The sequence below is a fragment of the Silene latifolia genome, chromosome 7 (genome assembly GCF_048544455.1).
Source record: "Silene latifolia isolate original U9 population chromosome 7, ASM4854445v1, whole genome shotgun sequence".
Classification (NCBI taxonomy): domain Eukaryota; kingdom Viridiplantae; phylum Streptophyta; class Magnoliopsida; order Caryophyllales; family Caryophyllaceae; genus Silene; species Silene latifolia.
The window spans coordinates 7,889,630-7,904,606 of NC_133532.1; the positions used below are offsets into that span (position 1 = coordinate 7,889,630).

The 14,977-nt window shown below is 37.8% G+C and overlaps 1 protein-coding gene across 1 annotated transcript; it reads left to right on the forward strand.

Moving 5' to 3' along the window:
- The first annotated feature begins 581 nt into the window (after nucleotides 1–581).
- LOC141589666 (putative nucleoredoxin 1-1) lies at nucleotides 582–1,691 on the forward strand. Its single transcript, XM_074410298.1, has one exon. The coding sequence runs from the start codon at nucleotides 582–584 to the stop codon at nucleotides 1,689–1,691; it is 1,110 nt and encodes a 369-aa protein (XP_074266399.1).
- The last annotated feature ends 13,286 nt before the right edge of the window (nucleotides 1,692–14,977 follow it).

A 14,977-nucleotide genomic window follows, 5' to 3' on the forward strand; every position in this document is an offset into this window, starting at 1 on the left:
CATTCCACCAGAGTTACAGTTACGCAACCATGATTCGCAACCTGATCATGATCGTTTTGTAAAGCCTTTCGAGAAAGAAGAACCCGAATACCCAAATGATAATGATATACCCGTCTTTGGACCTGTCAAGGTTGGTGAGAAATTTGATGTTATATCCATGTTAACTAGCAATGGTAGTAGAGATTACCTTGTACGAAATGATAATGATGGTGAACGTGTTCTAGTCGAGACCCTTCGCGGGAAATACATCATTGTTTGTTGTTTCTTTGTGCCTATGTTGGCGGATTCTTATGAGGCCAACAAATGCTTGGATATTATAGCTGCGTATACCCACTTGATTCTTGAAAGGAGAGATGAAATTCAGATGGTCATGGTTGCTAAGATGAGACGTGATTCGGCTAACCATGAGCCTCATTTCCAACACTTTTTTTCTGCCTTCCCTTGCAGTTGCCTTGCCATACCCTTTTGGGACTCGCAGTCTCGTGACTGTGTTGCCAAGTCGCTAGGGTTGCGCGTTGCCTAAGTGGCCGACTACTCTTATTGTGGATCCTAAACAAACTGTTTTACAACAGGGGTCGTCTATGGACTCTTTATTCAAAAGCCATGGAGCTCTTACATTTCCTTTTACTGCTGAGAGAATTTACTCGCTTTCCATGGAGGACCGGGAATCGAGGTTAAGAATTAATGATATGAACCTTGATGAACTCCTCTGCCTAAATACCTCTGATTATCTCTGGTCAAGTGATGACGAGAATGGATGTATGTCTGTTTTAGATTTGAGCAACAAGGTTGTGGGGTTATACATGTGCTATGACGGGGGATATTTAACAACAATTAATTTCTTCCATGAGAAATGTAAAGCTAAGGGGCTCGAGTTTGAGATAGTGATGGTATACATGCCCTTTGCGGGACCTGTTAAGTGGCTCCAAAGTCGCGTCAATGAAGCATTGGTAAAGCATGAGATATCTTGGTGGGTGTTGCCCTTTAATGACAAAGTAAGCCGGAGATTGTCTCGATTATTTAGCGCCTACTACCACCGAAATGATAAAATGATTATTCTAGGACCTAATAACTCATTTGCTGAGAAATTAGGGTTAGAAGTCATGTGCTGCTACGGGATCAGGGGGTATCCCTTTGCTAGAGAGTGCATTGTAGATCGAAAGTTTGCCAAATTAAGGTCAGTAACACTAGAGTCAGTACTGTTGATCATCTCTGAGGAACATAACTATTATGTCCTTGACAAGGATGGGGATCGAGTTCCCGTGTCTGAGCTGCTTGGAAGGAATATCATACTCTACCTTGATTATTTAGATCCCACTCCCATCGCACAAGTCTACGACCAGCTTGTTAATTGGTACCCAAAATTAAAGGCCAAAGATCCCGAGTTTGAAGTTGTGTTTATCAGCTATGGTGCGCCACGTGGAATAGTAGATGAACGATATTATAAAATGCCATGGCTGAGCGTTCCTTTTCCGTCTGGTCATTCAGAGCATGTTAATATCAAGCAATTGTTCTTGGAGTGGGAGGATAAATATCCTACATTGATTGCATTTGGGAAAGATGGTCTGCTCCGTTCAAGACGTGCTAACCTACATCTTAAGTTGGATGGGATTGATGCGTTTCCTTTCCAAGGTTATCTCCGCCGAGAGATGTTTCTTGATTTTAATGAGCTCAACCATTTTTTCTATTAACTCTCCTCATACACAGAAAAAATCTTTTTTCAAGTCATTTTTCCTTGACTGCAATTTCTTATCAATTACAGTACACCCTTGCAACTGATTTATTTTGAACCAAATGTTAGATTTAATAATCTTCTTCTCGGATATTTTGGATGTGTTGATATCGAATGAATCACATAAGCAATCTGTTTTGAGCTAAGTTATTAAGGCTATTGTCTATTACCACTTTTCCTGTGAGGAGTTGATGTGAAGCAAAATGACAGTGGGAAATCTAACCACAAAGGGACTTGGATACAAGTACAACAAGGCCTAGATAAACCCATGAGGCATATTCTTACCCTTAGTAGAGGAGTGGAATGTGCAACCGGTGAAATGCCCGGTGTGGCGATATTCATGGACAGTTTTATCATCTTATTGAGTTGTTTCCTTGGTTTTGGATATTGTTGTATTTGAACATGATATTTAATTATTCCTTAGTTTTTTTGTGAAAATTTGTCAAAACTGTTGTACTGTTATTTTGTATTGAGGCTGTTGAAACTGTTCCTGTAGTTGTTATTGTTGTTATTGTGGTTGTTGAGCCCGTTACGTACTAAGGATTGTCTAGGCTGCTATTGCTACTGTTATTAAGTCTGTTCTCGATTTAGACCTCACCAGCCACGAAATAAACCCCTATGTATCGTATGATAATTTCCTTCATCTTGCTTAATACCTGGATCTCTTATCCGCTAGCCCACCTCGGCCTTAGGGAGCTTGACCTCTGCGCACGAAGTAAACCCCTATGTATCGTATGTGTTGCTGGCGGTTTTCTTCCAATTGGTAGTAGTAGTGGTGGTGGTGGTTAATGTTGTGTTCTTTTGACACACTTTTGGACTTGGTTAGTAACAATCCCTTGTCCAAGAATTTGATGTCCAAGAATATGACATAGTTCACCCATTATTATAGACGGTACGTCATTACACCTTCTCGGAAACTTTTAGAAAAGCCGAATCTCGAGCTATGTGATTAGCCTAACTGCATAATTACTTGCTACATTTCCTAATTCCCACCAATAAATATATCTGCAAATGGTTGTATGCATTCTGCCTATATTGGGTGGTTCATATTAAATCTCATGTCTAAACACCTTTATATTGACAGGTTGCTGACTTCTGTGCTAGGAGGATGCATCAAGTTATAACATAGGAGTTGAGTAGGGAAGGAATCGACGGGCAAAACAAGTGGATGCATTCTCTAGTGACTTTAGGAGAGCCTATACCGAGGTCATAACAGAAGTTGTGGCCTCGGATATGGTGCGCTCCACGGCTGTTGTAGCTGTTGTGTCAGGCTATCAGATTATTCTATCAAATTGTGGGGATTCAAGGGCTAGAACTCAGACCATTCCTTTGACTGTTGACTAGTCCGATTCTTTCTTGCTGCCTGTTCTTGAATGTTCATAATTTTAAGGGTCAATTAAATTTTACAGTCTTACAATGAAAGTAAAGAAGAAAGGAAGATAACTGAACTTTCAATATGGTATGTTAATGTGGAAGAAAAAAAAAACCAAGCTGAAGAAGATGGGGTAAGAGTGGAAAGGAGAGAGATGGGTGGGTAAACCGTAAAAGAAATAGAAATAAGAAGAGGGGTAATTTGGTCAGAATTTTCAAGTTTTGGAAGGAAATTTTAAATATTGACGGAATATTTTCTTTTAAGTGACCGGAAAATGAAATTGGTAGCAATTTGTATGCACTAATGCTTAGTAAGGTAGTAATTTTAGGAGTTTGTTTTATAAGGTAGTAATTTTTGAAAACTGGTATTTATAAGGCTGTAAAATTTAATTGACCCTAATTTTAACTTTTATGAATGCCAAGTTCACTCAGTCCCGAAATAATGATGAATAAACTGTTCTTTACTACGGTTATAGAACCGTAGCCAAAAGCCGTTTTTGTACTAGAGCGGCTGTTTTGTTAACTTTTGCATAAACTTGGTAAAATTTAGTTTCATTATTTTGCGGTACATATCACTCTGAGATCCGCTTTTTTTTCGAGGTTGCAGTTTTTTTTGTGACGCTTAAACACTACAAGACTTTCGTTCTCGGGCTACCAAAGTAGGCGACGGAAAAGCAGGGTCGCGAAATTGGCGACTGATAAAAAATTCGGGCGACTGCGTCTCGTCGCCAAATTGGCGACTACAGTTTAATAAATTGGCGACCGCATTTTGGAGAATAGCGACCGAATTTAGTCGCTAATTTGGCGACCGCATAAGGGTCCGTCGCCAGTTTCCGTCGCCCGAAAAAAAATACCATATACCAGATTTCCTCCCCCTCTCTCTTACTTTACCAATTCATAAAAAAAAAAAAAAAAAAGAGAAGAGGACGACTCAAAACCCGACGCCGCGCCACCATTCGTCACCGCCGCCACCAATCGTTACCGTCGCTGCCGTCAACACCAGCCCACCACCTCGACCCCACCACCGGTGACTACCCAACTGTAACACCCCCTCATACCAAGGTGCCTTACCAGGACCACCCTACCATGAAAGAGTGTTACCATCTCGGTTTCCCGAGGTTAGTATATAAAAGTTACCAATTCCAAACAACCTTTATTAAAGTATAAAGAGTTTAACGATTACATAATCTCAGACCAACTCAAAATAAAAGTGTAAGGAACTCAATACAACTGAAATCAAAGACAGCTAAACTCGTAATAAATGGAAGCTAGACTCGAAGTGATGACTCCCCATGATCGTCCCATAGCTAAACATCTCATTACACTGTCATAATCGCTCACCATCCCGAATGGATCACCGCAGTTTTACAAAACAACAACACGGGGTCGATTCTTTGCGATAATCAAGATAAGACAAACAAACAATGTAATCGGTGATCATCCTCCACAATGAATCGACTACACACCGGTGTGCGACCTGCTTAGGATTACCCATCGCAATAAGTAATCCACTCCGCCGGTGGGGGACCGCAGCCCATCCCCACCAAGTCCAGCTCATCAACGAGCGACTAACAATCCCTGTCCCTTAATGTGCACATCCCCTCCTGTGACGGGTTCCACGGAGGGCGAACTAGGGTGTGAAGCCACTCCCGCAAGTGACTCCGCCACAATCACACACACCACAGCATCACAGCTGTCACAACACCACAACCGTCACAACACGACCACATCACCACCGTCACCGCAGCACCCATACTCCGATGATTAGCAGATAACAACAATTACAAAATAAACACAATCTTAATCAATCAACATTAACTGAGTAGTGGAAACCCTACCTTTTCGCAATCCGCTTACGTTGTAATCAACCATACAAATGCATAACAAATACCACATCGTCACCTACAACAATAATCACATAATACAATTACACATTGCACAATCCCATTTTCCCCCAATTCATGAATAAAACAAACCCTAGAATTAATCATCAACAACATAGGGATAAAGACTTACCGACGGAAGAATGAAAGATTGAATGCGATAGCTACGATGTCCACACACACAGAGGAGAGATTTGGGAGTGATTAGAGTGTCGTAGGTTTGATTAGGTTTGCAAATGACGTTTTAGAAACTGATTATCGAATAGATAATCCCTAATTACTCCCGAATCAAACCGCTGAAATATTACTCGCCAGACCGGATACTCGGTCGGGTATAGGGTATACTCGGCCGAGTACCCTCTACTCGGTCGAGTATTCATCATACTTGGCCGAGTATTCCTCAGCAGTAGCCAAACAGACTACACAATCTACACTACTCGGCCGAGTAGGCTCTACTCGGTCGAGTACTTAGCCTAAGAAATCCGTAGTATTACAGTCTTCCCCCCTTAAAAAGAACTTCGTCCCCGAAGTTCCAACCCAACCTATAAAACATGGATACCTAACACTAACTCCACCAACTAAGCTTACTTCTACAACACGACTTACGATATCGTCTCAACTACAACATAGCCTCTCGACACTAACTCCATAATACCATCGAATAACCATATCATAAGTGTTGCCAACTCTATCTCACTACTATAACTCTCACTAGCACCTCAATACCAAGACAATCTACCAAACAAGATCAACCATCAAAACAACCAAACAAGATCAACCATCAAAACGGAATGTTACATTCTACCACCCTTAAAACGAACTTCGTCCTCGAAGTTTACTCCCACACCTAAACATCATACTACTACGAGCACTGCCATTACCTGTAATAAAATCGACCATCACACAAATCCATCCTTATTCTACACCAACACTCCAACTTCCAATTGCCACCTGTATGACCATCAAACTCTCTTGTCGCATCCTACTCCTCTTAAGATAAATGTTACGTCCTCGTAACACACTAATACTAGGTCCTTTGCTATACTCCCCAAAATCCTCATTACTACCGCATGCCAACGATAACCCACTATAACCTCAACACCTACAACCATTCCTATATCCAAGAATCTCTTTCTTTAACAGTTCTCGTGCCTCCAATCATTTTGTACTCCCATAACATATATCATAAAATCCTCAGTATTACTATTACTCCATCTCTTCCCCATTACCACAAAACGACATACTTCTATATACTTATACACTCTTCTCCACGATCTTAGATCACAATCCACAAAATATTACACATACTCACATTAGCTTCTCAAGTTCATCTCTTTTATTACCACAAAACTCACCCCTCACTTGACATGATACTAAGTCCCAAAACTCCGTACTCACTGTCCCAATAAAAGGTGTTAAACCACCCGTAGCTTCAAGTTTAATACCACACATGTTCCACAATTTCCTTGCCACAACTATGTCCACCAATGCCTCATCTAAAACAAGATCAAAAGTATTCTAACAACCTCTCACAACTGTGTCCCATTGACATAATGCGATTAAACCATGACCACAACGGAAACATACTCAACTTTCTTCCATATCCCACTCTACCCTCAATCCGAAGCCGAAACTGATAAGAAACATTAACACACAAAACAACACTCGATATGCCAACACTGATACTAACAGCAAGCAACAGTAAACAAACAACAATCTGTGACAACATGAAAATACTCGTATCACAACACGAATTACCTTGCACAGTGCACAAAACCACATCGATAGCCATCACAACTTTTACAATCTCATAACACTGACTCAGCACAACTTCCTTGACCACAAGACTTTCTTAAAACTGCTCTACCAGATCACGACGCAGCATATTAGACGGGATCACCAATACCAACTTTATGAATATTATCCATACCATGACTCTTGAGGCCGAAACCCCACACCATTACTTACAGATATCATACATAAACATATAAGTATAACATATGACGCGGAACACACATATAACGACTCGTATCTATCACACCACACCATTACTCATGAGGCCAGGACCTCACACAAAGTTTTACACACCTCATGGACCCATAATCGAATATAACTAGCCAATCCTGATCACGTAAGTTACCACTTGACAATGAATACCTCTCATCCGGACTTAACTCAGGTGCCCTTCATAACATATCCTTTCATACACAAAATTATCACCCCCGGCAAACGTAGCCATAACATCAGTACCCAACTTCCAGCGAACACCTCATATATCCACCTCTTGTACTCCCTCATAACCATACATACTAATCAATCACCACAGAATCAACCCCATTAGGACAACTAACTTTGTTAAATGTAGCATCATCTAGTGACAACAATACGACACCACCATCCTTCATGTGACCGCTCTCTCACTATCACTTCTTTATACAACAGTTTATCTCCTCTTTTAGTTATCATCCCATATAACGAGCATTCGATCCATCGACAAAATTTTCCTCAACATTATTCCCAATTCTATCCTTTATCGTATCGTCACCTAACTCTCCACCAAAATCTCAGATCGCGCAAACACTCTACAACATTCTTATTCCCTTAATACCTCGAAACTCACGGCTAACATCATGTCGTCCTGTTCTCCTATATAACCATTAACTCACCCCCTCCAATGAGGCTATCGTAAATTTCCGTAATTTCCTACTTACTTCCATCCCTCTTTCCCCCTTTTCACGCAGTAATACCAATTAATAATTCATCTCCTTCCTCTTTCTACCTAACTCTTTCGTAATTGTTTATTTTCTCGTAACTCCACAACTCTAATTCCATTAATTCATATCAATATCTTATCATTCTTTCTTATCATTGATCCTCTCCCTTCATATTATTCACTCGCACTTGTCACCATCAAGTCCCCATAACTAACAATTACCCTTTAATTAGTTATATCTCCCTTTCGTATCCCTAGAAAACCAACCATTCACCTCATACCGTTAATTGCCCAAAGAATTATACACTAGGCTCGCCGCTCGCCTCTTGATAATTCAAATTCCCAAACTCATTCATTTTCTACAAATTCACGTCGCGATATAGCTCCATCTAAGTTCACTTAATACCCTTCTTCTCAATCCCTCTATAACAACCTTTCATTACCTATATATTCTTAACCAACACAATTCTAACCATCTCCCTCTATAAATCCTTACACCTCTCAAGTTGTCAGTATTCACATCCCTCATCTCAATATTTCATTCTCACGTTTCTTTACACTTATATCACTCTTGCCCATAAACACTGACTTTTATATTACTCAACACACGACTATATCACTCACCATATCTTACCAACATGTTCCTTACCTTGATTATCTCATCATTCCTCCCTTTCCATTTTCCACTATCCTTCACAACCACATATCACTCATGTCCTTCCTATCCAACACATATCCCTCATAAGCCAGCATTCTCCCTATCATAGCATTTGGTAACTTACGTATCAAGACCGTCACATATATAAAAGAATGCGTAAAGACTCAAAACATACGGGTGCACATACCCCACGACTCAAAACAAATGTAAGAACATAGCCACCGTCTCAAAATTAAGGTGAAAATATAGCCACCGACTCAAAATGGTCGCCCACTGAGGTACTCGATCGAGTACATGGCGTACTAGGCCGAGTACAGGGTACTCGTTCGAGTAATGAGACTACTCGGCCGAGTTAACGACTCCAGAAGCTAAACAGAATTATCACAGAGAGATTACTCGGCCGAATATGGAATACTCGGTCGAGTATAAAAGATACTCGGCCGAGTAGGGACTACTCGGTCGAGTATCGGCGCAGTTCTCAGCACCGTCCAGTTTTCGTAAAACAGTCCTATCTCACTCGTTACTTGGTCGTTTTGGGCGTGTGACCTATCGTTAGAATCGTAAGAAGACAAGATATCACCTCAACTTGGAATCACAGCAATATCATTTCTAGAACTCGACTTATGACAGTTTTAAGACAGCCCTTCCATAATCGGTCTTCATACAAATCAACTTTTCTAAACCAACACAATTTGAACATGCATAATGCAACAATAACAACTCAATACTTCAAGAAACCAGTACATAATTGAACTCTTATCATACTCACATGAAAATTAAACATGACATTCATATATATAGATGCATGACCTTAATCACATGCTACTACCAACAAACCAAACATTAACATCATCATGATCATGTACACATGAACCACTACTATTTTGAAAGCCATGTATTAAACAGGTAACATGGTCGACATATATCATGCTCAAGATCTATCATATACGAATTCACAATCCACCTTTCATATATTACCATTTTCCATCACTTTCACCATTTCATCCATCCATATCACAAAATTCAAGTTACACGTACTACACATACATGACTCGACATACAACAGTTTCCAAGACTCCCTCATGTGACCGGTTAGAGATCGTAAGGGCCTTAGTGCGACTTCGGGACGTCTCCTAAGTTCATTGGATTGATTAGTTTTAGGTGCCAGAATCTTCGGCTCTGATACCACTTTGTAACACCCCCTCATACCAAGGTGCCTTACTAGGACCACCATACCATGAAAGAGTGTTACCATCTCGGTTTTCCGAGGTTAGTATATCAAAGTTACCAATTCCAAACAACCTTTATTAAAGTATAAGGAGTTTAACGATTACATAATCTCAGACCAACTCAAAATAAAAGTGTAAGGAACTCAATACAACTGAAATCAAAGACAGCTAAACTCGTAACAGCGGAAGATAGACTCGAAGTGATGACTCCCCATGACTGTCCCATAGCTAAACATCTGCATTACCTGTCATAATCTGCTCACCATTCCCGAATGGATCATCGCAGGTTTTACAAAACAACAACACGGGGTCAGTTACTGCATAATCAAGATAAGACAAACAAACAATGTAATCGGCTGATCATCCTCCACAGTAACTGACTACACACCGAAGTGTGCAGCCCTGCCGGATTACCCATCGCAACAGGTAATCCACTCCGCCGGTGGGGGACCGCAGCACATCCCCACCAAGTCCAGCTCATCAACGAGCGACTAACAATCCCTGTCCCTTAATGTGCACATCCCCTCCCGTGACGGGTTCCACGGAGGGCGAACTAGGGTGTGAAGCCACTCCCGCAAGTGACTCCACCACAATCACACACACCACAGCATCACAGCTGTCACAACACCACAACCGTCACAACACGACCACATCACCACCGTCACCGCAACACCCATACTCCGATGATCAGCAGATAACAACAATTACAAAATAAACACAATCTTAATCAATCAACAGTAACTGAGTAGAGGAAACCCTACCTTTTCGCAATCCGCTTATGCTGTAATCAACCATACAAATGCATAACAAATACCACATCGTCACCTACAACAATAATCACATAATACAATTACACATTGCACAATCCCATTTTCCCCCAATTCATGAATAAAACAAACCCTAGAATTAATCATCAACAACATAGGGCTAAAGACTTACCGACGGAAGAATGAAAGATTGAATGCGATAACTACGATGTCCACACACACAGAGGAGAGATTTGGGAGTGATTAGAGTGTCGTAGGTTTGATTAGGTTTGCAAATGACGTTTTAGAAACTGATTATCGAATATATAATCCCTAATTACTCCCAAATCAAACCGCTGAAATATTACTCGCCAGACCGGATACTCGGTCGGGTATAGGGTATACTCGGCCGAGTACCCTCTACTCGGTCGAGTATTCATCATACTCGGCCGAGTATTCCTCGGTAGTAGCCAAACAGACTACACAATCTACACTACTCGGCCGAGTAGGCTCTACTCGGTCGAGTACTTAGCCTAAGAAATCCGTAGTATTACACCAACCACCATACAACCACTAATTTCATTTGAATAAGGTATGAATCTTTGTTTATAATTTCAATTTCTTAGATTAAGTTTAGTTTAATTGGTTTAATTTGTGATTGTAATTAGTTTATTTAGTATATTAGTGTTTAATTTTAAGGTAGATTTAGTTTGGTTAGTATAAATTAATTTTAGTTTAGTTAGTATTAGTGTTGTTAGTATATGTTAATTATAGTATAGTTTTTGATTTGTTTGTTGAATTTGTTCTTGTAGTTAATTACTTGGATGTTGTTATGATGTTTAATTAGTTAGGATTTGTATAAATTGATAATTAGGGTGAATATGAATTGGGGGTTTTTGTGAAATTAGTAATATTATTTGAATTAGGGTTGTAGTTGACAATATATTGGTGATTTTGATGATGTTAGTATACTTAATTACAAGATTTAGTCTAATGTTAGTATAATGTTGGTATAATACTAGTTTAGTAAATTGCTAGTCTTGTTAAAAACTAAGAAGTATAATAATGTTGTATGAGTTATATTGTTAAAAATTGTTGTTTGGAATATTTTTTAGATTAAAATGAAGAGATCGGAACGCAAATGGATGTACGAAGATAGGGTAGATAAGAGGAAACGTCCCACCGGTAGATTTGTAAAGGGGGTTCTTGAGTTTATTGAGTTTGCTAAACAACAAGATGGATATGATTTGGTAGAAAATAAACTTAGGTGTCCTTGTAGTAAATGCAAAAACTTGAAATATTTTCATTACATTCAGGTAGAAGAACATCTTTATACAAATGGGTTTTCTCCAAATTATTATAATTGGATTTGTCATGGAGAACCATATTCTCCAATTACCGAGCAACCTCAAACCAAACAAAATGATAACCCATATAGAAATATGGTATTTGATGCTTTGGAGTTTAATACTTTTAATAATGACAACCACGAGCCTATCATTGAACAAGAACCAAACCCACAAGCAAAATCCTTTTTGAAATGTTAAAGGCTTGGAAAAACCTTTATATGAAGGGAGTAGAATGACATTGTTACAAGCCGCCTCTAGGATAGTAACCTTAAAATGTGAGTTTAATATGCCATTTAATGCCGTTGATGCTATTGCGTCTTTGCTTGAGGACGCAATCCCCGACAATAACGTCATGACCCGAAGTTTCTATAATACCAAAAAAGTAGTTAAAGGCCTTGAGCTTCCGCATCAAAAGATTGATGCATGTCCTGAAGGATGTATGCTTTTTTGGGGAGATGGTGCTTTGCTTAACAAGTGTAAGAAATGTCAAAGGGGTAGATATGAGACAAGTGAGGGAGATATTGTTTTGAAGGGAAAAGGCAAGAAGGGTAATAAGACGGGTCAAAAGAGTAAGAAACCAATATCACAAAACCAATTAATTTATTTTCCTCTTGCTCCAAGACTTCAAAGAATGTATGCAACAAAAAACATTGCTGAACAAATGAGATGGCACAAAGAAAATCCTCGTACACCGGGGAAGATGTGTCATCCGAGTGATGGAGAGGAATGGAAGCGTTTTGATAAGATTTACCCTGATTTTGCCGAGGAACCTCGCAATGTTCGACTTGGCCTATGTACGGATAGATTTGCCCCTTCACCCAATTTGGTAAACCTTACTCTTGTTGGCCCGTGATGATCACGCCATACAACTTACTGTTGGAATATGTGTCCTCCGACAATAATGCGATCACGACTGTTGATCATGATGATCACATGTTTAAGTCTCATTATAAAGAATACAATTGGGAAGTAATATTTTACTGTCAACTGGTCAACATATATCGGTAATGATTGGCTGACTAGAGTTTGACATTACTGTCGTGCGACGGTGGTGATCAGTTGATCCCCTAGGTCATACCTATAGGGCAACACTCTTAATTGATCATTTAATTAATCGTATAATGTTACGAGTTAATTAAATTACTTGAAAATTGACGGACGATTTTGGAAGTAAAATTTACGTATCACATTAAAGTTGATTAAAATGAGATACGGTCTGAGTAATTGAATTGTATCATTACTCAGATGAAATTATTGTTTAAGGAAACAATTGAAATTGAATGAATTATTATAAATACAAATTGTTGTGATTTATAATTGGTAAAATATTTTGGTACAAGTAATTATGAATTACTAAGTCGATTTTTGTATATGACGTGTTTTTATTAATACGTTGATTTTTAATATGTTAAAAATACATAGCAATTTTATGTGACATATGACATGTAACATATTGACAAATTGACAAAAATAATATGGATCCCATATTATAAGTGTACCGAAATTAAGAGGGGATTAGGCAAAATATTGTGTTGTTTAAATTAGTGGAAAACATAATCATTCACTAATAGCCTAGCCATTCAACCCTAGTTTGCATTGTGAAGGCAAACAAGAGCATGCATTGGGTCTCCTTTATTCCCTCCTCTTCCCTCCTACCCGGTTTTACCACAAGAAAAGGCAAAGTGTTTTTGTCTTATATTTTTGATATACACTACATGCATGAGTGTGTATTATTCATTCATTCTAACTCATCTAAAATAAGATTTTTAGAAAGATAAAAATACTTCCTCTCCTCTTCTCTCTCAACCGGTTTTTGGGAGATTAAAAACCAAATTATTTTGGGTCATTTTTCTACAAAATTAATATTATCTAGTATTCATAGTATTAATTTTAATTAAGAGTAAGCTTTGGGTATAAAACTTTGGGAGAGATCCTATACTTGGGTCTTTGTTCATCCAAAAGGAAAGCTCAAGAACAAGAGAGAAAGGTGATCTCTCTTGTGCCCATATTAACCAAATTTCCAATGTAAGACAATGATTTCTCCTTTATATTGTTCATTAGTTTGCATGCATAAGATCATTTGTTAATTTTATGACAAATTAAATTATAACATATATGAATATGTAAGTATATAGATCTACTTTTCCTTCAATCGGTATCAAGAGCCATGGTTGTTTGCATGCAAATCGGTTAAAAGTTTTTCCGAGTTATAAGAATAACATATAAAACTTGAATAATTTGTGTTATTATGAGATATCACAAAATTAATTTATACATGTTAAATTTCTGGTCCTAAAATGTTTTAGGATATTTTGGTTAATTTACGGATTTTTATTGTTCATATTATACAATAATGGCATTTAAATATGATTTTATGAGTAAAAATGTCATTTTCGGACTAAAATTAGCTAAACTTCGAATTTTTCAGTGATTTTTGGATATGTTGTCACCTATATTATTTTGAGATAACATGTAAATTTTCATAATTTTTGGACTTCTTATGCTCGAAAAATGGATTTTTCATTATTAAAATCGATTTTAGGTGAAAAATAGGTTAATATGAGATAAATTTCGAATCTGGTCATAGAAATTTAGTATGATGTCACATGCAATTTTACAAGATGTTTGTAAAATAATAGGCTATAGTGAAGTCTTTTTGCATGATTTATGGATTTTTGAAGAAAAATGGCATGAATAGTGACTTTATTAGTGAAAAATTAATAAAACATACTCTATGACTTAAGAAAAACATCATATGTTGCTTTTTATTGTCATTATCAGATCTAAAATTGAAAAGTTAATGAATATATTTTTTCTCATGTTTTTATGATTATTTTGTTAAAAACCGATAAATTGCAACATTGTTTTTCCGGAAACATTTCGAAATTTTTTAACCTAAGTTTTTGAACATTATGAGTGTCATGGTATTTTTCCAGAATGTTCATGAGTTTAAATTTCAAATTTTGAATTTATTTGAAATTTTGTGATTTATTTGAAGTTTATAGCTTATTTTTGTAATTTTTGGTCCAATAATGAACAATATTAGAAATATGAGTTAATTATGGTCAAATAATTAGTGAAGACTAAATTTTGAGTCCTAAGAGGTTAGGGTAATTAACTTATGCATAAATATGAATTTATGTAATTTTTGTGATTATAAAATGTTGAAATCACGCAAATCCGTAAAAACCGAGTAATATACGATATTGGCTAATTAAAGGCGATTTAGCATAAAATTGGGCATGTTCATACATATTATAATGCTGCATTTTCTTTATGATTGTCATAATTTAATT

What these genes read in the sequence shown, in the direction of transcription:
- LOC141589666 (XM_074410298.1), top strand. Translation starts at nt 582, where the DNA reads ATGGACTCTTTATTCAAAAGCCATGGAGCTCTTACATTTCCTTTTACT.